The following is a 23,882-nucleotide window of genomic DNA, read 5'->3' as shown; positions in this document are numbered from 1 at the left end:
CACCAATATAAAGGACAAGATATCTTAGAAATCCTAAAGCATGGCAAAGAGACTATGAAATATGGCAAAAGCAAACAAAATGCATAAATCAAATTCAAGCATAAGAATGAAGGAACGCCACTTGGCTAAAATGAAAAGTTTAGCTTCTCTAGGAAATGGAAGTAACGGTCGAAGAATGGAATCCTCGGCCGAGCAATCCATTCCTCGATCGATGTTTCGATTTACCTACCAAAGAACAGTTTTGCTACAAAACCATTTTCAAGGTTATCAACTCTCATTGCTCATAGCAAATATCTGTACAAAACAAGTTTTAAGCCATTGCATACAATCCTGAAGTATCTCGAGGACAAAACATGTTCCCATAAAACAAAGAGTTTAAGTCACAAACTCGCCAAGCATGCTGAGGTTGCTTCATAAAATACATATCATTATCTGTTTTAGAACTAACAATACAGGTACAGAAGAAAGAGCAAACTACTGCCCGCGACCCCTCTTCAATGCATGCCGTGAAGAAGAAGGACGGAAATGCTCAGGAACTGAGATGTGAATCCTCCGCCCTTCACCTCCATCTTCAGCTCCAGCACCTCCATCACCAGCCCTTCCACTCTCACTCTCAACGGCACCAGCACTCTGAGTAGCAGACACCGTTGGCACTCGCTTTGCTTCAAGCTGCAAGGCACAAAATGTGAATATTCATATTCACACAAGGGTGTAGAATGGAAGAGGAAAAATTAAAGGATACTTACCTCAACTATCCAACCGCGTTGCCTCCGAATCAGGGCCTCTGCATTCTGAAATGCACGCAGCCACTCCTAAACTACATCAATAGGCACCTACAAAGGAAGTTTTCAGCATTTATAGCAATGCATGGGAAGAATACCGAAAGAAACCAAAGCAAAGCACACAATGATACCTGTTGAACTCTGGTAGGAAGCACGTAAAGTTGGGTGGCACATGGAGTTAGCCTCAAATGCTCTTCTTCTCCATTAGCATTATGGAAAGAAATAAAGCCAAGGGCCCGTGGCCAAACGAGAGGAGTAGCAGTGACAGTGGTAGTAGGCAAAGTTAGCAAAGCTAAACGAAAGGCCGAGTAAACTCTTGCCTGAAGAAAATCTGTGGCTAGCTGTCTTTCAAGAGCAAAAAGCAAGCCTTCTCCCGCCAAAAGATGAGTCGATCTCATGCTAGCTGGAGGAAGAAAAGGAACAAGCAGCAACGCTTCTGTACGTGGGAAAAACTAACTCGCCACACTCTCCCCGAGATACCAAGCTCTCGAGAAAGGCCCGTCTAGAAGGAAGTGTTGTCTATCCAAAGCTCGAGCCGATGTCAACTCTAGAAGAGCGTCATCAATCAGGGTATCCCATGGATCAAATCGCACCTGTGATCAAAGAAATGACGTCAAACGTTATGAAGTAAGAAAATGACAACAATGTAAGGGAGCAAATTGCATTTTACCTGATCCATCGTCAAACGGTCCAAAACCTGTCTCCAAGCTAGTAGGTCCATAGCAGGAGATCGTGTCCTCCGAACTCCTTTTAACTAGCGAACCACCCGCAGGACAAAGCTAGGTTCCCCATGCCTTGTTGGAGGAGGAAACTGTAACAAATGCTCAAAAGCCCAAAGCTGCAGGCAAAAGTAAAGACAAGCATGAGTTACAGAGATTCAAGAAGTAGAGGAATAATGAAGAAAGCTAAAACATGTACCTCAAGAACGCGGTGGTGTCCGCCCAGTGACAGATTAACAGCCCAGGAGCAAGCACTCAGATGTCCGTACAGTGTAGCCAAAGCAAGAGTTCCCCAGTCGAACTCTGCTATAGTCTCCAGATTCACCAAGGCAGCCAAAAACTGAACATGTTCCAAGTTCTCTTTGTTGCAGAACAAAATTAGGCCAATAAGGTAAAGAAGAAAAGCCTTACCAATTGTTGCGTCAACACCTCTGACTCGATGCCTACACGATCAAATTGCTTCCGAATCTAGGAGTAAGTAATATGGCCACCTGCTGGTACTTCAGGAATTTTCCCTAGAAGATATGAAACGGCACCCTCTCGCTCATGAATCCTTGGGTCTATTGGAAGAGGATCGCCGCCAACCCTCAAAACCTGTAAGCAGAGCAAAGTCACCTGGCATGATCGTCATCTCTCCAGCTATGAGAAAATGGAAAGTATTGGTGGTATCCCACCACCGCTCCACCAATGCTGTAGTCAATCCCAACTCCGCTTTCTGAAGATGAAAGCCCAATATCAATTGCTCGAAGCCAGCCAAAGCAACTGCATCTTTGGCATCTTGGGAAAGCCTCTCGTACCACTCAAAAACTTGGGGACAGCTCCCCCACACACGTAGCTTCTCGTTTGCCTGGCAGTCAATACAAAAACATAAAGAGATCGCCTATACAGGGGGCAATTTCTAAAACCCAATTTCATTTTCAAATATCAATCATTGCTTCATAAATTTCTTATACAAATAATATCATTGGCAGGAGAAAAATTACCTTCACATTGGTAAAGCCAAAGTGCTAATCCGGCTCTCTGTGCAAAACCTCCGGCAGGACATCGCTAAAAGGAGGACGATATCGCAATGAACCCCCATGTCCAATTATGTGGATTGGAGGGACATACGTGGCGACATTAAAAGGGGGCAAAGCATCGTTACCAGTATCAGAAGGAGTCTCAAAATCTACCCCAGGAGGATTGGGTTGTGAAGAGCTTCCTCCAGCAGTGGGTGTACGGTGGCTCGAGCGAAGAACACGAGTACTCGAAACCCCACCAAGAACCGTGGCCTCAATGGCCGGAGCTTTGCTCGCGTCCCTCGACGCGATAGGAACATCAGATGATGGCATAGATGAAGCGTTAATCGAAGGAGGGGGAGGTGAAAAAGCCATGGCAGTGGCAACTGGAGAAGAACGGTGGTGATGGCGACGAAAGAGAACCGGGGATGGAGCAGTTTCAGACGAGAGAAGAGAGGAGGAGGAGAAATCAAAATAAATGACCAGTGAAATAGATTAAAACTAATTTAAATCAATCTTCCTGGCTGTTGGCGTACTCACAGTCGAGTCTTCGATAAGTCGGCCGCGACATTGATTCTTCGGCCGCCAAATCTATCTACTGGCCCTCCAATCTGATTCCTATAGCCCCAATGGATTTTGCTCAGTGTATCAACTCAAGCCATTAGGAAATTCTAGGTCCTCGACCAACAGAATAACCTCGGGGACACTCCCGAGCAAATACAATGTAATCAGAACTAGCCTTGGGGGCATGCTCGAGCACGAAAAACATCAAGCACCAGTATTAAGCCCACTTTGAAATTCTCCACAAGCTCTCTCACCTGATCAAGGATCTCTGATGTCTCCAATCACCATACTCCGGAAGTGCCATAGCCGTCAAATCCTGTACAGTGGCTCTATGCCCCGTAATTATTCAGTAGCTCCTTGATCTCCGTCATCATTTAGCAGCTCTGTGCTCCTATTCAGCAGCCCCACGCTTAGTATTCAGCGGCCCCACGCTTAGTATTCAGCGGCTCTGTCACATGCTCACTACCATCAAGCTACTCGGTGGCTCTACAGCCATAAATTCACTATTTTAAGCTCCACAGCCCCATGGTCATTATCTCTATCGCTCAGCAGCTCCACGTCCACACTTATTCAGCGAGCCCTGTGCTCAAGTCACTCTGCATTCGCTACGTCAAAAGCTTAGCTCCGTGCCCACTACTTCAAACCATTCAGCAGCCCTGCACTCGCTCATTAAACAAGCCCCAAGCTCATTATTTCAGCATCCTTATGTTCATATTCAACTGCTCTATGCTTATCATCTCAAACTCGTCACTCAACAGCTCCGTGCTTACTCATTACCATCAAGCCATCCAGCAGCTTCACTCATCAAAACAGCTCTATTCAACGGCTCTATGCCCAAACTCAGTGGCTCTACGCCCACTACTCAGCGGCTCCACGCCCATTGTTCAACGGCTCTACGCCCATTACTCAGCTGCTCTACGCCCACTATCTTATACTGGCTCCATGCCAGTAACAATCAATAAGATATCATCTGTTCTCAAGCTCTATGCTTGAATGCTCAAAGTCCAACACTATGAATGCTCGAAGCTCTTCGAATGCCCAACCACTATGTATTGGATGCTCAAGTTCTACACTTGAATGCTCAAGCTCCACGCTTGAATGCCCAACCACTGTGTACTGAATGCTCAAAGCCTGTACTTTGAATGCTCGGATTCTACCCTTCGAATGCTTGAGCTCTACGCTCTGAATGCTCAAGTCCAAAACTTGAAAGAAGCTCTACGCTTAAAACAACACACACGCATGGGCCCGTGCGCAATTGCATCGCCATTATCACATTGAGTCTGCATCAATTACATCACCATATCTGTTCATGTCTAACCTTTATCATACACATTTATGTTTTGCATCTCTCTCACTCATGAAACAGGTCAATCCTGCATACAACCGGCTCTACGCCTTAGTTCTCTCGCTTCAAACTCCATGCTCTGACCCTCAAGCTCTTGCCTTATGATCGAATACCGGCTTTACGGCTCGGTTCCATTGATTCAAGCTCCAAGCTCTAACCCTCAGGCTCTTGCCTTATGATTGATACTGGCTCTACGCCTTGGTTCCATCACTTCAAACTCCAACTCTCAGGCTCTTGCCTTATGATTGTAACCGGCTTCGCACCTTAGCCCGATCACTTCAAGCTCCAAGCTCCGACTCTTTAGGCTCTTGCCTCATGACTACAACTGGCTTAGCGCTTCGGTTCTCTCACCTTAAGCTCCGTACTCCATCTACTGGCCTTGTGCCCCCCCATATCTCAAAACTAGTGTCCAATTCATCTTCAGAAGATGGTTTGGATTCCACCCAATTACATCTGTTCCATCAAGCTCGTTCGCAAGGATAAGCTACCTAACCGAGCTCCCCTCAATCAAAGTAAGGATGATCATGAAAAGCAATCGACTCACTCGCCGTGTATGGATCTACCCCAAAATACTGATGATGCTCTCCGCAAAAATTTCCCCGGCAGCCCCACGCTCCTTCAACTACTCTTCACCAAAATCCTGGTATAGCCCAGGTACATTGCACTTCGGCTTTTAAAGCCTGAAGGTACATCTTCTGTCTATAACCCTCTGAACTTTTTTCTTTTTGCTGCCCCTCGAACTACGATTGGTATGAATTTCCCTTGTGGAATACGTAGGCAGCCTCCCGGCCCGACCATAACTAAAACTTTGTCAAAAAAACCCCTTGGAATAGTGGTTCGACCAAATTGAAGTTGTTTTACGGCTTTGACTCTTACTTAAACATGTCTCGCAATCCGTCTAAATTCAGTCAAAAAGGGGCATCTGTAGACACCCCAATTTGGCCTAATGATTATTTCAAGTCCCACCTTGGGGACCATCCCGATGATGAATGGATATAGTGATTGCTGATTGACTTCTCGTAAACCCATGGACTTTTAGTGAGTACTTTTAGCCACTTAGAGGGCCTAATTCAGAGCCAAATAGACTTTCAGACAGAAATACAGTATCCTAGGAGAATCCATGTGTCGGTCGTAAGATCTATCTGATGGCCTCAACTTCATTCTTTCACCTCAACTTCATTCTTTCACCCGTGAAACATATTGCTTGAAAATCTCCCTGATAGATTGATTACTCGACCGCCAGATCATCATTTTTCTGGATTCTGGAATGTTCTGTCAATCGTTTGATCCGATGCTCAAAATCCTAGCATCCAAATTCCAATGCATTCGGGCTACGAAAGGAGATTATGAAAAGAGATCTTGTGCATATATACTTCCGATTTAATCGTGCATTGTGATTGGTTGGAGTGATGTCATCCGGTGCCTATATAAAGGGGCCTTTGGTTCCGAAATTAAGAACACACTCAACCCTCCTTAGCCTCGAAATTCTGCAGAAACACTCTCTCATATCTCTCCTAAAAAAGCCTTAACCTTCCGAAGGCAGCCGCAATTCGACGATCAAACCCTCGAAGTACAAACCTTAACCCCAGGGTTTTCAAGAAGCAAACCAGTCAATCACTCTCAATTCGAAGCAATCAAGCAACTGAGGGATCAAGGTGGTACGGCCCAGGGGCCTATGGTTTGGTTCTTTTATGCTTTTGTACATTAATCATAGTATTTTGATTTTCTGTTAATCGTTTAGTCTGGTGTGAGGAAGAACATTGGCTGGATCTTTGATCCTTCGGTCGGTATATCAATCCAGAAGGATTCCTCGGCCGTGACATTTATTCACCAGCCGAGGGACCATTATCTGGGACAGTTTATTTTCTGTTTTGATGCATGTTTTCAATTATCGTTCTGGCTCACCTTATCAACTATTAAAAGCTAAAATCAATTTACGTGTTTAGAATTAAATAAATCAAGTACTAATCATATGTTGAACGATTATGGGCCAGTCTTACGATTGGGCAAAGAGGGGTCCTTAACACCTTTCCCTTATTATACTATTGGCTCCCTTACCCGAAATCTCTATCTTTTTCCTAGTTTTTATAAACTAGGTGGCGACTTTATTTTGATGATAACCATTATCGTGTGGCGATGTTCCTAGTCATGGGAATATCCACGATCTTGATTTATGAAGTAGAACCAAACAAACTTGATCAATCTGTATGACTATACCCCGTTTGGGAGGTGTCTACAGAAAGTCTCGCTATTGGAAGGAGATAATGGTTGAGAAAGAGAAAGTGAAGGCGTTGGAGGAGGAGGTGGAAGTGATCGAGGCCAAAATTGGGAAGTTGGAGCAGGAGAAGAACGAAGCTCTACAACGGGCTAAATCTGCCGAATGAGGATTGGAATGAATGAAGAAAGAGGAGAAGAGGAAGCTGAAGATGGCCGACGCTAAGAGCTGTCAAGCTGGCTTTAATTGAGCAGGGAAGGAGTATATGAGGGAGGCGAGGAAGATGGTGAACGAGGAGCTAATCCTGAGGATTCCAATGGCTTATAGGACGGGGTATATGGATGGGGTTGCCGTCGCGGTCGGTGTTCTGTAGCTGAAGGCTGATATGAACTTGACAAAGACGATTCTTGCACCGGTCATGCCTGAGCTTAATCCGTCGTACACAGATGAGGAGTGTGTGGCCCTTTCCCCCGAAGCATTTGAGGATATTGCGAATGAGGGGCTTAGAGAGGGAGATGCTAACATGGCTCCTGTGGATGGGTCTGGAGTGAAGGCTGGTGGTGGTGGCGTTGAAGCAGAGGTCGTTGACAATGATGGGGCCAAAGCTGCAGATGCTGGAGCTGGAGCTGTTAAGGACAACCTTGATGCCGAGGGGGAGAATATCAAGTTGGATTGAAACAAGAAAACCACTCGCATGTGCCAACTTTAGGGTGGTCGGTTACCGTAGTTGACAACCCTTAAATTTCTTTCAACAACTTGTTTTGAACACTTCACAAATTTTTTGTTAGACTGAACGGCTCCAATTGTTTGGAGTTTGCCGTGCCAGATGTATTAGTTTGTAGGAGGGCGGTACCGAACGAGTTACCACGCCGTGACTCCCTGTTTAGGAAATCCACAACACTCTTAATTTTGATATCTTGAATGCTTTGATCAAGTTTGGTTGCATGGTTCTTGAGTTTGCAATGCTCTGCCTTTTTCCCATGCCTTAGAAAAGTTTTGATCATTCTGCTGTTTGAGTATGTGATTATTCGTAGCCCTCACTTTGGTTGCGGTTCGGCCAAAGAGCTGAGCCTTAACTAAAGTATAAAAAGCTGTAGAAATTGGATTGTGGCCCCCTACTTTTGCTTAGGATTCGGCCAAAGTGCTAGTCCTTAGCCAAAGTACCATGGTTTTAATGAGAGTTTGATCGGTGCCCCCTACTTTTGCTTGGGGCTCGGCCAAAGTGCCAGCCCTTAGCCAAAGTATGAAGGACTTAGTAGATGTTTGAAGTTTGTGGGTGGTTTACTCACCGAACTGTGAGCGTAACCGAGCTGTGGCTGACCTTAATGTCTTGCCAAGCCAAACTGTAGCTTAAGTTCCAGCCGTAATGTGGGTCTTAGGCTCGGTGGACTATATGTCTGGGGTGCTTCTAGGGCATCATAATGGCCGAAGCGGTGGCACAGGCGCCGTTTGTGAGTGTGACCGAAGTCATTGTTTGCATTTTTCGGCAAGTGCCGATAGAGGATAGTACTTAGAAAAACTAGGGGAAATAGAAGTGGAGATTTACATAGAGAATGTCGATTGCCGAGCAAGACATTTTGCTTATATTAAAAAACGACAATTGAGTACAAGTTGAAATAAACTTGTCCGACCCAAAGTCAGACTTACACTAGGATAGATAATGGTCGAGGCCTACTCAAAACATAAAGGGAAACAATGCCTGAGGCCGAAACAAAACATAAGTTAAATAAGATATATAGTGACCAAAGCCGAGGCACGCCGGCGATGTTCATCACATGTATGCCTTTCTCAAATTCTGGGCATTCCATGGGTTGGTGAGGACCTTCCCATCCTTGTCTTCCAAAACATAAGCTCATTCGCCAGCAATCAGAACCACACGAAATGGTCCTTCCCAGTTTGACTTGAATTTTGTCTTTTTGCTAGCTTGCACCACTTTCCTCCATACTAAATCATCGGGTTTGAAGGTTTTGGTCCTCACGCTATGGTTATAGCCCTTGGCGACTTAGCGTTGGTATTCCGCGAGCTTCAGCCGAGCATTGTCACGTTTCTCTTCTGCCAGAACCAGCTCCCGTTCCACGGCTTCTTCATTGGTTTTTGGATCAAAGTGTTCTGTCCTCAAGGTGGGGAATCTGGACTCCAAAGAGATTATGACCTCCATGCCGAATGCCATGCAAAATGGTGTATGTCTGGTGGATCGCCAAGGTATGGAACTATAAGCCCATAGGACTCTTGGTAACTCTTCAGCCTGCTTGCCTCGTTTTGAATTAAGCCGACGCTTTATCCTTGCACAAACTGTCTTATTTGTTGCCTCAACTTGTCCATTGCCTTAGGGGTATGAGGGAGTAGAGTTGAAAAAGCGGATCCTAAATTCTTCACAAAGGCTGGTGAGGCCGTTGCCGACAAATTGGGTCCCGTTGTCTGAGATGATGGCATAAGGGACGTCGAACCTTGTAACGATGTTATGCCAGACAAACCTCCGAACTTTAGCCTCAGTGATTATAATCAAAGGCTCAGCCTCTACCCATTTAAAGAAATAATCCATTGCCATTATGAGGTACTTGAATCCACCTGGTGCAATCGATAACTTTCCAACAATGTCGAGCCCCCATTGGGCAAAAGGCCAAGGGCTGGTTATTGGGGAGAGATTTTGTGCGGGTTGCTTAGGAATGGGGGAGAATAACTGACACAGTCGGCATTTGCAAACAACTTCTTCGCAGTCCTTCATGTTCTTCCAAAAATATCCTTGGCTCATCGCGCGTTAGCAGAGGGAACACCCACATGAGTGATAGTCACAGCTGCCGGAGTGGAGCTCGGCTAAAATGGCGGGTACTTGTGTTGGGTGGGTGACGAGGAGGTACGGCCTAGAGATGGACTTTCTGTAAAGTAGGTCGCTCTCGGAGAGCCAGTAGTAAGCGACCTTATTTTGGACACAGTAGGCCTCTTTCTTGTCCGTTGGTAGAGTATCATCTCGTAGAAATGCAACAATGTCATCCATCCAGCTTGGACCGAGCTCCACATTGAGTACTTCTTGTTCTATTTCAAAAACTGATCGTTCAATGTTATCGAAATTGATAGTTCAAAATTCTGAAGCTTGACATATCGAGGCGAGGCCAGCGAGTGCGTCGGCATGGGTGTTGTGCTCGCGGTTGAATGCTCAATCTTGAAGTTCTTGAAGTTTTTGATGAGTTCGACCACCGTTGCATGGTACTTCAACATTTTTGGGTCCCGAGCTTTATAGTCCCCGAGAACCTGATTGACTATAAGTTGGGAATCGCAGAAGACGACCAGATTCTCGGCCTTTGTTGCAATGGCGGAGCGCAGGCTGACCAAAAGGGCCTTGTATTCAGCTTCATTGTTTGTGGTGGGGAAGTCGATGGTGATAACGCTTTCGTAGAGAGTTCTATAAGGGGAGACCAAGACGACCCCTGCCCCTGCTCCATTGTTGTTGGAGGCACCATTGACATGGAGGCACCATATGTCTCCTTGAAACAGGTGCCAAGTTTGGTTGATTGTTTGTTGTTCGGCTACAGGTTGGGACGGTGTTGGATTGTTAAGGTTGCTCGTATCTTCCAAAGTCAACTCGGCTATGAAGTTGGCGAGAACTTGCCCCTTGATTGCCGTCCTCGGTTCAAAACGAATGTCAAAATTTGTAAGTTCAACGGCCCATTTGGACACCCAGTTGGAGATGTCGACTATCCGGAAAAGGCTCTTGAGGGGATGCTCCGTTGGAACGGTGATAGTATGGGATTGGAAGTATGGCAAAAGCTTCTGTGCAGCTGAGACAAGTGCGAGTTTCTCGAGAGGGAGGTAGTGCGTCTGCACAGGTAGGAGTGTCTTGCTTGTGAAATAGATCGGCCTGTCTTCGGCGCCTTCTTGTCGAACCAACACTGAACTTATGGCATGAGACGAGACAGCGAGGTATAAGTAAAGATTCTCAAATTCCTTTGGCTTGACCAGCAGTGGAGCCGAGCTGAGGTAGCTTTTGAGTTCAGCTAACATTGTGTCACATTCTGCAGTCCACTTGAAATTGCATTGGCTTTTACCCTTCAATGCGTGGAAAAATGCATGCACTTGTCTGACGACTTGCTGATAAATCGGTTTAGAGTGGCCGCCATGCCTGTTAGCCATTGGACTTCCCAGATTATCCGTGGTGGTCGTAGGTTTGCAACAGCCATGATTTGATTAGGGTCGGCCTCGATTCCGAGCTTGGTGACCAAGTGTCTAAGAAATTTTTCCGCACTCATGCCAAACGCGCACTTTTTTGCATTTAAATGGAGCTTGTGGAACTTCAAAATTTCACAGACGTCGGCTAACTCTCGAAGATGGTTGTACTCCTGCTGACTTTTGACGACGAGATCGTCGATGTATGCTTCCACTGTATGGCTGATCTGGGCATGGAGCATTTTGAAGATGGCTCAAGTGAATGTGGCACCAAAGTTCTTGTGCCCGAAGGGCATGACTCGGTAGCAGTAAATGCCATACAAAGTTATGAATGTTGTTTTTTCCATGTCGTTTGGATTGATTGAGATCTGATGGTAGCTGCGGTTGGTGTCAAGAAAGCTTAACCGAGCATGGCCAACTATGGCATCCACTAGTTGGTCGATTTTTTGTAGTGGGAACCAATCCTTTGGGCAAGCATCGTTCAAGCTGGTATAGTCAATGCAAACTCGCCATTTGCCTTTTTTTTTTACGACGACGGTGTTCGACAACCATGTGGGGTATTGCACTTCCTGAATTACATTGGCTTCCAACAATCGGTTGACTTCTTCCATGACGGCTTCGGCATGTTCAGAAGCCGAGCGCCTTACCTTTTGTACTACAGACTTTGAATCTTTCTTAACGTTGAGGCTATGACTAATGAAGTTCAAATTGACCCCTGGCATTTCATAGGGGGTCCATACGAATACTTCGATGTTGCTCTTGAGAAATTAAAACATTTCTTCTCGCTCGTCGTCGCTGAGGGAAGAGGTGAGTAAAAAGAAACGAGATCCGTCCTCGTTGATTGGCATAGACACAAGGTCTTCGATGGCTTTGTCCTCGGCTGGTTCACTAATGTCTTTAAGTATGGCCAGGTTGGGTACTTTGACGCATTGGACCTGTTTTGCTTTGGTTGAATTGTGAACGGCCGAGACGTAGCACTTTTTGGATGCGACTTGATAACCATGTTGGTCTTCTTGCCTTCCATTTGCGTTGATAAAGCGAACGACCTGGTGATCGGTGGAAACAATGGCTTGCATGCCGTGAAGCTAGGTTCGGCTAAGTATGGCATTGTATGGGCTCGGAACGTTGGCAACGACAAATTCGACACTTAACATTTTCGAACCGACGACGACGGGAAGGAAGATGCGGCCGAGCGATCAGACGGGGGACTCCATTGAAGCTGATGAGGGGCACTTCCGTCGGCTACAGGGCCAACTCTGGGATATCAAGTTTCTTGAAGAGGTCGTAGTACATGACCTCTGCTAAATTGCCCTGATCGACGAGAACTCGCTTAATATATCTGAATGGTAACTACAAGAGCATCGATGTGAGGGATTTGCACCATTTCGAGGTCATGGTCGGTAAAGGTGATAGTCCATTTTGGTATGTCCTCTGTGCGTGGTCCCTTTGACCCAGGTCCCACTGAGAGTATTTGCTTAGAAGTGAAGGCACGATCGAGATCAGCTTGAAGGTTGGTCTCGAACTTTTTCATTACTGGGTCGTGGATGATGTGGATTATCATGAGTTGCTCATTGGGGTTTGGGTTGGTGATAGGCTGGTGGGCGGGCATTTTGACTTGGTCAATGTACTGGTCCAAGTGGCCTTAAGATGCAAGGGGCTCCAAGAGTGCTTTGTATAGGGCGCAAGCTGTGGAATAGTGGCCAAGCTCATTGTGGTAAGAACTGTAAGTGGGAAAAATCTGTTGGTGCTCGTAGCAACACGAGTAATGCAACGGATGCCTTGGGCTCCTGCTCGGAAACCTGACTTCTCGCCAGAATCTTAAACTGCAAAACAGACAGGGGTTGAGCACACCTTTGCCTTTCGTGGCAAAGGCCCTCCGAAGCCTAAGTTAGTATTACGTACTAGAGAGAAACCCTAATTATCTGTAGGAAAGTATTAATGCAACGTATTCCTCCACCCCTAAGAGGCCATGAGAGGATCCTCCATCCACAAACTACTAAGACGTCTCTCTAACTCCAGGGCTCTCATGCCACATATGGAGGCAAGCTTACCCAACGAGCTACGTTGATTGCCTCCCAAAGCTCTAAAACTCTACTCTTAAGGTAACTCTACACAACACCCTATGCCGGGAGCAGGGCCTATGTACCTACTCAGGACCTAAGGAGGAATGTGGATTGGAGGCTAGAGTGAAGGGATTGTCAAGACCCGGCTCACCTTCGAGGTGAGCTCCACTTGACCGGTCATAAAGAGAGAGCTGTTCGCCAACGTCACCTGGCGTGTGAAGATCACCAACTTCACCCGACGTATGAAGATCTCTGCATATCCCGTCTGACAAGCTGATATATAGAAGCTTGTATCATACCTACTGTCTGGCATGACACATGCCTCCATATATCACAATTGTCTCTGGGTATTCTTGCAACAGAACTTCAACTCTGATATAACAACCAAAGGGGAATGTGGTACTCTGCCAACATTAATGAGGAGAGGGATGCTTCTTTCCCCTCCAAAGTTCTCGAGCTCCTATATAAATAGGAGTTAACTCTAATTAAAGACAAGCATTCAATACACACCTAACAGACCTACCCTCCACTGCCATCTCTCTCTCTAAGACTGCCTTGAGCTCTCTCTCCTCCTCCACCTTCGGCGGTCCTGAGTCATTGTAGTAACCACCATACTCCCAAATAGCGACCTCAGGTACTCTTCTCACGCCTACATCCCACAATGGCCAACTGCAATTTGCTCAACCTCCTGAAATTAGCAAATAATATACCTATTACATATTCATTGAACATATCTATATGTCCAAATTATCTACTAAGCAAAAAATCATAAAGAACTTATACCATGGATTTTTCCTTAGACAATGGTTTCTTATATATTTGTCTTTTCTTATTAACAGCTTTTTTCACAATACCGATCTTCCTTTTGCACGGCGATCTCCCTTTTTGTCAAAGACCTTCCGGGTCAAGTATGTCCGTGCTCTGTTAGGGAGGTATAACTCCATCTCCAAGTGAAAAAGAAACATTACGAGTACCCGTGTCATCACCAAGTGAAACCACATTACTTTCACAAATTTCACAAACAACCGAAGCTTCCATCAATTCTCATTTTAGCTCACGTACCTGTTTCATCACTATATCATACTTCACTTCAGATTCTTCCGCTAAATCAACAACCTCATTAAGGAGATTGCATATGTTGTCATGTCGACATGCTTCAATTGACGTTGATGACTTATCATAATAAATCCAAACTTTTGTGTGAACCCTTTTCACATTTTTACACTATCTTCTCAACACATACTTGTCAGACACTCTTTTAATTCCCCTTTGATGCCACACAAATAGTTGATATTTACTCACCATTCCTCTAGACTTGAACAATCGACAATTACAATGTGTTTCATTGGTTTCAACATTGAAATCGACAGTAAATGACACTTGAATCCTCTTTTTCTGTTCTCCTTCACCATATGTAACCCACTCATTTATCTCATGATTAGACACAATATCACCAACTTTTGCCTGCTTCACACAGAAATAGTGAATTTTCTCAAAAAATTGTTTCTGAAACTCCTTAACCTTTGCACGCGTATAAACTCTTTGAAATTGCTTCTCCAACTCATCTTCAGTTATTAACGGGATGAAAGTGTTTTAACTTTTCACATCTACTTGATTTTCACTTTCCACCTTATTCCCCAATGCATTTTCATATTGTCCTACAAATTGTTTTAAAGTCATCTTTGAATGTACGTAACCATCAAAATACATATTTATATTCTCGCTTCTTTGTGTGGATGACATCCCCGCCCAAAACATATCATTCAAATAAGCAGGTACCCACCATTTCCTCTCCAAATACAACCCCTCTAACCATGTGTTACTTTGAAGCTCGTACTTCTTGATGAACAGATCCCAAGCATCCTCAAATTGTTTAATGGTAAATGAAGCATAAACTGCCTAATGCATACACCAACTAATATTCTCATAAGGCATACACCAACTAATATTCTCATAAGTATTGCAACCATTCAACTTTTTTGGCACATTTTTCATAATATGCCATATGCACCACCGATGTCGAGTGTTAGAGAATAACCTTGTATAGCATTCTTTATGGCCATACATTGGTCGGTAATAATTGCTTTTGGAGCACAACCCCACATGCATGTCTTCCAAATCTGAAATAACCACGAAAATGACTTCGTGTCTTCGTGAGAGATGAGCCTGCATCCTAATAAAACAGAATGGACATGATGATTCATGCCTACAAACAAAGCAAAAGGCATGTCATGCATGTTTACTAAATAAGTTGTGTCAAAGGTCATAACATCATCGAACTCCTTACAAGCTGCCTTAGTCCTTCATCAGCCCAGAATACATTCTTTAGTTAACCCTCATCATCCAAATCCATTGCAAAAAAGAAGTCAAAATTGTCGGCTTTCATCTTCATGAAATAATTGTGCATCGTCTGAGCATTTCCTTCCACAAGTGGTGAATGTCACCCTTTATCCACATGATTTCGGCAATCCTTTTGGATATATAGAAGCTTACCAGGTCCTCTAGCCTCAATCTGAAGTGGGGCATAAGTCTGGTTCAGATTGATCCCAGCTTTATCATTCAATTCAAGTCATCTTTTCAAGTGTTCATCGAGTACCCTATTGCCCCTCAAATACCTTACCTTTCCCGGGCTCTGGTCATGATTGTGATCAAAATCAACTTGGTTTAACCTCCACTTTCCATTCAGGTGCAACACAATGGTAACATGAGCTTGACAATCAATTTTTGATTATGGTCGTGGTTTGACCGGGTTGCTTGTTGTCACCCTTGCCTTTCCAGCATGACTGCATGCTATAGTTACATCCTTCAACTTTCCATCTTTTCCCTTTCTCAATGTTCTTTTTGCCACATCAAACCCTTTTTCTTTACCATATCTTGAGTAATATGAATAAGCTTCCTCCGATATGTCAAATGTCATTCCCTCTTTCGGTTCTTCAACTCTATTTTCATAATTTTCTATTGCCTCCTTCCCAACTCCAGTAGTATCTATTTCACCACACTTTTTGTTTGACGGACTACTCCATAACTCTTGTTCGTCTTCACGGTCTCCACTCTATATCTCTTTTTCTTCTACACACTCTTTGTTTGGAGGCATTCCCGACGGACCAAAATCAGGCAACATCATCTATTGGTTAAAAAAATGAGACAATTATACAGAGATATATAATCAACTGATAATGCAATGAATAGAGTGAACAACAATATAAGATACAAGAAGACTATGCCGAAATTCTCTTTCTAACAAAAGCTATTCATATATTCATACAGAGATATAACTTTGAACTTCCACAAAATCACTCTCTCCAGTAAGAAAAAAGAAAATAGGGACATAATAATTGAACTTATTTTCTTTATGTAGACACCCCAATCTGGGTTTTCAAATTAGTTTACTTACGATGTTTGATTCCCTTATGATGAAATGGATCAAGAACACCCCGGGAATGATAATGTGATTGAGCTCTGAGAGTTTAATCCCCTTTTAAACCCAGCCAAATTCAAAAGCCAGAACTTGACTTGCACGTGTTGGTTCACACCCAGCGCACGCTGGTCCAAGTGCCACGTATTGGTCAACAGTCAAAGTTTGACCATTGACCAGTACAGGGTTGCTTGGACTTGCACGCGCAGGTCATCCACCCGCGCCCGCTGGTCAAAGCTTGTCCCATCACCTTTTCCAACCTACATTTGCCATGATCACATGACTTTTGAGGCCGAAGGGAACTTTCTTATTCGCCTGAATGCAGTCTGTGGACAGAGGGATGTTCCCCTCTTCTCTCACACACCTCTTATCACCTTTTTCCTCTCATTTAATGAGAGGGAGACTTTCCCTCCAAGCCAACCAGCCATTGCATGGCTAGTGTAACCCTTTCTCTTCATCCCATTGTCTACATATACCCCCCTCCATTGAACAAGCATAGGGTTACAAAAAAAGGTTACCAAGTTCCAAGCACAAAATTCAATCCTTAGTCTCTTGTTCATCTCTTTCTTGTAAAAGAAAGCCATTGACAAGCACTACTAATCATCCTCATCTACCATCCATCAAACATCATCCAATCAACTCACCCATTCAAGCTCTATCACTCTTTCAAACCCAAAAACCAAAGGTATAAACACCTTATGTTTTCTCCGTTCTAATCCCTGAGGGCGGCTGGCAGGGCCAAGGCCGGTAATCAATACCAAGTCCTGGCCCTAAAGCTGGCAAGATTTTCAAAATCATTTCAACAGGTGACCAGCGCGCGCCGGTCGTTAATACGCGCTCGTCATTCTGTGGCTGCACTCGCAAATCTTGCGTGGGGACTGGAAATCCTATATTTTATGCTTTCAGCTATATATAAGCCACTACAAGCATGCTAAAAATCAATCTACTACTTTCTATGTTAAAAATTGCTAGTTGTAGTTCAATACTCATATCTGCTGCAATGGAATACCTCTGGGTCTTTCTGGATATGTCCCAGAGCCCAAATCATGCAAAACCAAACACTGTTAGAGTGGCCCAGACCAGCGCGCGCTTGTGGCATACCCACGCGCGCTAGTCTACGTCTTGACCAGTGAGTGGCCTTTGTATGGGTAACTTGGCTTCAGGCCTTTGTTTTATCCCCACACTGTTTATGGGGTGTTTATTCTTTCGGTGGCCTCTGAACCCATTCAAACTGTCTATAACAGTATATTAACTGTCATTTGAACTACGTTATTTTTTCTAGGTGTGCACTGGTTCTTCTAGAGCCCAGAGGATTGAAAGTAAGAGTTGTGGGCTTAAATTTACTGGCGCGTGCGGGTTATGGTGTTGTGTGCGTAGGTCAAGCCTGCATCTGCATGCAGTGACTTGATCGGTGCATGCTAGTTTTCTCCTGTGCACGACGCTCCAAATTAGTAGCCTTCCAGCCTGTTTAAACTCCCACAGGAGTCCGCTTTCATCCTATTCTAACCATTTCAATAAACGAGCATGCCATCTATCACATCCTATAAATTTGTTACAATTTAATCGAAAATCCTATGTGTACCGACCATTTTTGGACCGAAACCGTACCGACGGCCGCGCGCGGCCGTCTCCGGCCACCGGACGGCCGATCCGAGCCGTCCAAAAATTTTAAAAAAAAAAACCGAGGGGCCCCACGCGGGAATTAACGTCATCCGATGTGTGTAGGGTGCTTGATCTAAACACCCTATTTTTCGTGTATATATGTATACACGAAAAATAGGGTGTTTAGATCAAGCACCCTACACACATCGGATGACGTTAATTCCCGCGTGGGGCCCCTCGGTTTTTTTTTTTAAAATTTTTGGACGGCTCGGATCGGCCGTCCGGTGGCCGGAGACGGCCGCGCGCGGCCGTCGGTACGGTTTCGGTCCAAAAATGGTCGGTACACCTAGCAGTACTCCAATTTAATTCCCTTCAACTGTTCCCCCGCCCTAACTGACTAAAAATTGATTAATAAGAAAGAATCGCAAATATTTTACAAATGCCCGAGTAGAGACCGATCTCCGGATTGGGCGAGAGGAGTGCCTTAAAACCCTTCCCCTCTCGTAACCTGGCTCCCGAACCCAAGATATCAAGGTGACAATGGACAAGACTTTTCAAAATCAAACAACGCGGAGCAGCTTTTCAAGTTTGGTTCCTTGGGTGGCGAACCTTCAAACCCAAGTAGCGACTCTGAATTGTGTGTTTCGTCACGCTCGCTAAAAGGGGGACATTCGATTTTCAGGGCGTGTGCCCACACTTTAGACTTCACTTGGCTCTTTCCAAAGCCATTTATGCCCTTTCTTACCACCACAATATAAGTCTTTTTGATAGTATCCTTGTCTCTTTGGCACCTTTTACCTATAACAATCACTACTAATTGGTGCATTAGGGTCAAACTGTCTTATGCAAATGCTATGTTCACTTGATATCTTCTATTGGTCCCATTTCTAACTTTCCTAGGAATAGATATGAATTCATGAAAGCAAAGAAAGACATAATTTGATGGGGTTACAATTTACAAAGTTCTTTCCATAGACACTAACATGAGGATTTTTTTTTTATCAGCACTTCACATGATGATTGTCTACGTCAAACTGGCACAATAAGTCAATAACCATCTTTTTGAACACTCCCAAGTTTAAATTGAAGGTTACATGAAATTTAAATATTTCAAAATTGCTAAGAATCCTCAAACAAACATAGATTTGAAACTCTTTTATCACCCCTTCAAATTTTAAAAAAATGTATTCATTGTTTAGGGTTTTTTTTCTAGCAACTAAGTTTAGGGCACTAATTGAAATAAGAAGAGAGAGAGAGAGAGAGAGAGAGAGAGAGACCTTCGTGGTGGGATAACAATGTTGGAATTCTCATAATTGGTGGTGGTGGCAGTTGCCGGAGGTAGGGGAGCTCTAGGGTTGGATTGTGGTGGTCGTGGGAAGAGACAATCTAATGGTTGTCAGTGGTGGTGGTGGGAGCCCCTCTCTCTTCTAAATGTTTTGAGGGTGAAAGTGGAGGGAACGAAAAGGAGAAAGGGGAAGGGAAAGCGTTGTTCGGATGGGACCTCTTCTTCTTTTTTAGCGAAACGACATCGTTTTGCGCTGACGTCATACAGTTGTGTAAAGATGATTGTGTGAGTAGCAGTTTTGTTGCAATCGGTCATTTTAGATTATATTTTGGATAACCATTCCTTTCATATAAGTAGTCAACTGTAAAAGGCAATAAATTATATACATTCCTAAACATATAATTTATCTAATTCCATTTTCACGTCAATTTTTATGGCAACGGCATTCCTCTAATTGTTGGATTCCTTTTTCATTGTTGGTAATCTATATATCTACATAATAAGAGAGAAGGGTTTTTAAATCTTATCTCTCTATAAATTCTAACCATTGATTTGCTCCATAAATCCTACAGCTCTCTCCGTCTCTCTCAAACAATAGTAATTGCACAATTGCCACTTCAAAATTCATCTCTCTCTCTCTCTCTCTCTCTCTCTCTCTCTCTCTCTCTCTCTCTCTCTCTCTCTCTCTCTCTCTCTCTCTCTCTCTCTCTCTCTCTCTCTCTCTCTCTCCGTTCCCTTTCTGTCTCTCTGCTCCCACAATTGTTTAACTTTGGGTTAAGGTTTGATTTTGCAATTTTGTTTTGATTTCAGATTTATTTACATTGTAATCCTCTCTGATTTCCTCCCCCCAGAAAAAAGTAATAAATAAATAAAGACCAACCTTCCACATTCTCTGTTCTATTTTTAAATTTTGAACGGTACAAAGATAGAAATCAGATCAAAGGTTTTCAAGTTTCTACCTTGGCTTCTCCTATGGGTACATTTTCAATTAACGGTTATTTGTAACGTCATTGCATATGGGGTGGGACATACATGTACACGGAATTCACCCCATATGAGATGGAGTTAAAAACAACCGTTGTATCCAAAAAAAATCAAAAAAAGTGGTTTTTTTTAATCCAAAAATAACCGGTGTTTAATACTTCATTTAAATTGTGTTTAGAAAGTACTGCGTCGTGCCTTCAGGCACGGGCATACACTAGTATACACTATAATATGCATCTTCAAAGAAAAAAAATATGTATTTATACCCCATATAAAGTTTAAAATGTAAGAAATTAAGGACACTTGTCGCATCATCCACAGGCCTCCTCACTAATGGCCACTTTGCTTTAATATATAGTATCGAGTATCTATAAAACAAATCTGTATATTTTCGACCATAGGATCGGTGCATATTTTTTGAATGGCTGAGATTAACGGCTACTAAGGCTACAATCATAATTGGAAAGAATGAACCCCACAAAGTCACGGAGAGGAAAAAAATCATGAAATCAATCACGGAATTTCATAAAACTTTGGAATCAAAATCACAGCTGAGATTCATGTTTGGAATTTCCTTTTCAAATAAAATTTTTGAATTTCCTATTCAGTTTGGAATTCCCCGTGATTTTGTGGGGTTCATTCTAAACTTTTAGGAATTCCCCTTGGTTTTGAATTCCCTGTGATTATGTGCCACTGTTTGGAATCAGACTCTCTCTCTCTCTCTCTCTCTCTCTCTCTCTCTCTCTCTCTCTCTCTCTCTCTCTCTGATATCTACACTCTTTCCATCGCTGTTAAGCAGCAAGCAAAAAGGTTCCCGTAGAGATAAGACGATGCAATGTGTTTTTTTTTTTTTAATTGGCACGATATGACATGTTAATATTAGTTTTCAATTCCATCTTTTGATTTAATGATGATTTTTTAATTTCAACTTCTGATTCTGAACCATAAGGACCGTTGCAGACATCACCGAGACACCGATAGTGGGTAATCTTTTGTTCTTTTGCAGCAACAATTTTTTTCCAAACCTAATGCACGGGGCTAAATCCCCTTCCCCACAGACGCGGGGCGCTGCTGTCCCCTTAGGGGCAGTAGCTTGCGGCTGTGCCTGAATTCTGGGCCCACTCTGGTCTCGCTTCGATGATTGGAAGCATTCACTTCGTAGAGCTCGTCGAGTAAAACAACTATGCAAAAAATCAGCCTAATTGGATATCATTAAGTGCCTGATTGGAACCTTTTTATGTTGAAAAGAATGGATCCGAAACACTGGATCAAATCCACTGTAACCCATGGACCGAGAGTTATATGGGTTCCGATCAGGCACTTAATGATATCCAATAAAGCTGATTTTTTGCGTAACTATTCTACTCGAAGAGCTCTACGAAGTGAACGCTTTCGATCATCGGAGCGAGACTGGAATGGGCCCAGAATTTGGGCACAGCCGCAAGCTGCTGCCCCAAGGGGACAGCAGCGCCCCGCTTCCCTTCTCCACGGTTTAAAAAAACAAATACCTTACGCGAACGGAATGTTCTATCTTCACTATGTTTTTTGTTTTCAGAAATGGGTCATAATTTAAGAGGTTTAATATAATTTAGCAATTCTTTTCAGCACTTTCTCTATATTTTGGCTGGGAAGAAAATTAGAGACATATCCCTGCAGAAATAAGAGTAATTGCATGTCCTTTTAATCGAAGATGTGAAAATAAGATCTCTGCCATAATATTATTGTTAAGTAAGGTTATCATCAGATTAATATTTATGATTATTTTCTCAAAAGTAGCATTGTCTAGTTTTATGATCATGAGAAGCAAAATATGGAAATCGACCCACTAATTTGTAAGCCTTCTAATTACAAATACTATATTTATCATATAAATAGGTTGGTGTATCTCTCAACTGAATTTAGTCTGCTAACAATATTGAGTTTTGTTTTGTTTATATGTACAGATGAAGGAGAAGTTTGCCAGCATGAGAATTCTAAAGAAGCAACTGAAGAGACAAATATGGAGATTGACCCACGAATTGGTAAATTACGCCTTTCAGTTTGCTAACAATACGGAGTTTCTTATAGAACGACTTAAAAATATTGGTAACTTCGCTTTTCATTTTGCTAACAACACGGAGTTTTTTTTTTTTTTTTTTGTTACTAGACTTCAATTTTTTTTTTTTGTTACTAGACTTCAATACAAAAAATAAAAAAATAAAAACAATGTTTGAAAATATATTCATTTTTTATGTGAATTTTGAAATATACACTGGGTCCAAAAATAATCAATCTCAAATTACTTTGCACATAGGTGAAGTAGTTGACATGCAGCTGGCACCTGAAAAAGTCCAGTCACAAAGGGATGCTCAAAGAGTAATTAAAGTGTCGAATGTCAATATGAACTGCTCAACCGGTGCTTACCCAAGTCATAACGTTACTGAATGTCTCATATCATGTAGATTATGTAGATGTCAATATGTTTAGCTCTATATTACTTTGTTAAATGTTGATGGTATATAGGTGATATAATGGTCCCTTATCCTCTTTTTGCTGATTTTCATCCTAATGGAAATAAATGGAAAGTCAAAGCTTGATTGATAAGGATGGTACAAGTGATTAATCCGCTTTTACCCTATATGACACTCAGATTGGTTTTACTTGATGAACAGGTACTTAACAGTTTATTAAATATGATTAATGAATATTAATTATGATGATATTTGATAACAGTTTATTAAATATGATTAATGAATATTAATTATGATGATATTTGAATGTGTGCAATTTTTTTTTCCTTTCTCTTTGTAAGGTGATGCTATGGAGGCCATTGTATGGCCTGGAGAAGTAGACTATTTTACCCTGAAGAAGAAACAGATTCCTCGAAGAAGAAACAGATTCCACTACCAATATTGTTTACCCTGAAGTTCTGCTGTAGTTCCTTTAGTCATACTAGGTACAACGAGTTGCAATGTATTATAATTTAGTTTTCCTCTGTTATCGTATATCATCCCTTAAATAAATGACTTGGCATACTAACTGGGCTTCTGTTGACATATTATTCTTTTTTAGGATTGGGATCGAGAAGACTCGAAGCTCAAAAGGATCAATAGTCTTGAAGATTTTTAGTCTAGACATGTTTCATATTTTCTTTTTAGATGTCTCCTCGAGGCATGCATTTTCATTAATGTGTATCGTTTTATATTTTCATCTGTGTTTTGGATGGTGTTTTTTTTATTTGATCAAGTTTTATGCGTTTGAGTTTATTCTATGCTCTTTAGTTGGTTGAATTTGTTGTTCAGTATTTATTTGTGTTTGCTGAATGTTTGAGCCGTGCCTTCAGGCATGGACATGCGCTAGTAGATAGATAAGATAGAATTACTAACCTTTATCTAGTTTACACAAACAACAATTTCAGGTTTACACAAATCTTTCACGTGTTGACGACACTTTTCGAACGTTTTCTTCGAGGATCAATGTGGGAGAGTCCTAATTCAAGAGTCAAAAGCATGTCATACTTTTTCTATGAAGAATTGGGAGTGGCAACATTAAGCTCACAACCAGGCAAAGTGATACAGGGAGACGCATAAACTACAGAAATGAACCTGCTAACAAAAAAATCACAAACGATATAGGTTTAGAAAAAGCGCTCTTTAAACTCTTTTTCATTCATAATCAATAATTGTCTTGCCCCGAAGGCTTACAATTTATTAAATAGATAGAAAATCCTAACCCTAATTGATTCGCCCAAAACAGAAGCTGAATAAATT

General features: G+C 42.7%; 1 protein-coding gene across 1 annotated transcript; it reads right to left on the bottom strand.

Annotated features, from left to right (window-relative positions):
- Positions 1 to 13,178: 13,178 nt before the first annotated feature.
- On the bottom strand, positions 13,179 to 15,764 carry LOC131302941 (protein FAR-RED IMPAIRED RESPONSE 1-like). Its single transcript, XM_058329734.1, has 9 exons — positions 15,618 to 15,764; positions 15,468 to 15,521; positions 15,341 to 15,377; positions 15,182 to 15,268; positions 14,850 to 15,053; positions 14,459 to 14,742; positions 14,150 to 14,311; positions 13,910 to 14,071; positions 13,179 to 13,307 (listed from the first exon to the last, which is right to left on the bottom strand). The coding sequence occupies exons 1-9, from the start codon at positions 15,762 to 15,764 to the stop codon at positions 13,179 to 13,181; spliced, it is 1,266 nt and encodes a 421-aa protein (XP_058185717.1).
- Between the last annotated feature and the right edge of the window lie 8,118 nt (positions 15,765 to 23,882).

The sequence above is a fragment of the Rhododendron vialii genome, chromosome 10a (genome assembly GCF_030253575.1).
Source record: "Rhododendron vialii isolate Sample 1 chromosome 10a, ASM3025357v1".
In the NCBI taxonomy this organism is placed as follows: domain Eukaryota; kingdom Viridiplantae; phylum Streptophyta; class Magnoliopsida; order Ericales; family Ericaceae; genus Rhododendron; species Rhododendron vialii.
The sequence above is the reverse complement of the archived record's forward strand: the minus strand, read 5'-3'. Positions and strand labels throughout refer to the sequence as shown.

Excerpts from the sequence above, each read along its gene's own strand:
- LOC131302941 (XM_058329734.1), bottom strand. The coding sequence starts at position 15,764 with ATGACATTTGACATATCGGAGGAAGCTTATTCATATTACTCAAGATAT. Across the intron at positions 15,054-15,181 it reads AATGGATTTGGATGATGAGG|GCATGAATCATCATGTCCAT; the intron begins GTTAACTAAAGA and ends CTTTGTTTGTAG. Across the intron at positions 13,308-13,909 it reads ATGATATAGTGATGAAACAG|GAGCTCGAGAACTTTGGAGG; the intron begins GTACGTGAGCTA and ends CTATTTATATAG.